The 1,611-nt window shown below is 35.4% G+C and overlaps 1 protein-coding gene across 1 annotated transcript in view; it reads right to left on the reverse strand.

Moving 5' to 3' along the window:
• LOC107572491 (uncharacterized) overlaps nt 1-1,263 on the reverse strand; it is a 39,688-nt gene extending 38,425 nt beyond the window's left edge. The window contains exons 1-2 of the mRNA XM_016258915.1: nt 1,182-1,263; nt 1,026-1,094 (exon numbers count right to left, since the gene is read on the reverse strand). Of these exons, the coding sequence (XP_016114401.1) occupies nt 1,026-1,094; nt 1,182-1,263 (151 nt within the window). The remainder of the gene's footprint in view (nt 1-1,025; nt 1,095-1,181) is intronic.
• Nucleotides 1,264-1,611: the final 348 nt, after the last annotated feature.

Raw genomic sequence — 1,611 nt, forward strand, 5'->3', positions numbered from 1 at the left:
TATATATATATATCTCAGTGTTATTTTAATATATATTGGTATAATAATTTCAATTATATTTAAATGATTTTTTATTTTATATTTTCTGGTTTTACTTTACTAAATTTGGTTAATGATTTTGAGAAAAAAAATCATTTTTATCTGTTTTTAAATGTATTAATTGATTTAGTTTAAGTTATTTTAGTACTTCAAATTAAACTAAACAAAAACAAGAGTTATGAAAGTTGTAATAATAAAAATTATTATTAAAAATTATTATTATTATTATTTTGTAGTTAACTATAATTACCCTGGACCACATAACAACACCCTAGCGACCACCCAAAAACTCCTTGCATCATGGACGCAGTTTTTTTTACAGGCAAACCCAAACGCCTCCCAATGAGAATGTAAATGAAAGTTAAATCCTTTGTCGTTTTTCTTTTTTTCCTCTTGAATTGCTCTTTGCTGAAGGAGGTGACAGAGGCCAGATGTCAGGTTTGATGAGGTGCGAAATACAGCCGTACACCTTTTTTCTCCCTTCTTCCTAATCTAAAGCCAGCAGACCTTTTAGTGCCTCACACCTCTCTGTCTCTCTCATCAAAATGCCAGAACATTTTCCCTGCACTCTTTCTGTGCTCCAGCAAGGCAATGGTTTTGACCCTAAGGAGTCTTTCCAGAAGCACATTATCAATGCGAACTGAGCGGGCCGGTCTATCATTATCTTACACCATTAGGATAAGACAAGAATGTGCGGGAGCAGTAACATCAGTCAAGCCTTCAGGCAAACTCACCCCACTCTTCTCCCTTCATTTGCTTCGAAAAATACCCATGAAATTGTAGATTTGTGAGGAAACTGATGATTTTTTTGGAGAGTAAGATTACTTATATCTACTTAAAGTTTTCCACTTGTGACCACAATAAAGGCACAAGTACTGCAAACCTGACAGTGACGAGTCACTGTGTTTTTGTCCATCTGAATGTCAATTTCAAAATGACGATATCTCTCATCTAGTCCCTTCAGGTCAGTTTCACATCCGTATTACCTGAGTCTCGTGTCAGTGATTTCACACACTGGCTGATCTTACGCATGAAGAATTTGACTGCAGCTGTGCCTGTTTACAGTTATGAGTCACGTATAATATAACTCAAGGAGAGGAGAAGAGCCCCACTCATGAAGCTGTCACCACTAAAACATTCACATCTGATATCACTCCGTTTCTTATGATGCTCTCGCTTGAAGTTGAAACACCTGTTTGACACTCTCCTCCCATTGTCTTCCATCACTATAACACACATACTAATCATCTAAACTGGCATTTATTATGAATCACACCCACTTATTGACCTAATTCAGTCTGTATGAAAGATAAACAATCACATGAGAAATCCTGTGCATTGTTATATGCTTTATAGTGTGAGTGTTACAACCCAACACAATAACACTTTAGATTAGGGAACACTATTCACTATAAACTAGTTGCTTATTACTTGCATATTGGCTGTTTATTAGAACTTATGAAGCACATGTTAATGCATGACCATATTCTAGATCCCTTAACCCTATCAAATACCTAAACATAACTACAACAACAACAGCTACCTTACTTACTATTAATAAGCAGCAAAAAG

Source organism: Sinocyclocheilus grahami, unplaced genomic scaffold (genome assembly GCF_001515645.1).
Source record: "Sinocyclocheilus grahami isolate Dianchi unplaced genomic scaffold, SAMN03320097.WGS_v1.1 scaffold1761.1, whole genome shotgun sequence".
Taxonomy (NCBI): Eukaryota; Metazoa; Chordata; class Actinopteri; order Cypriniformes; family Cyprinidae; genus Sinocyclocheilus; species Sinocyclocheilus grahami.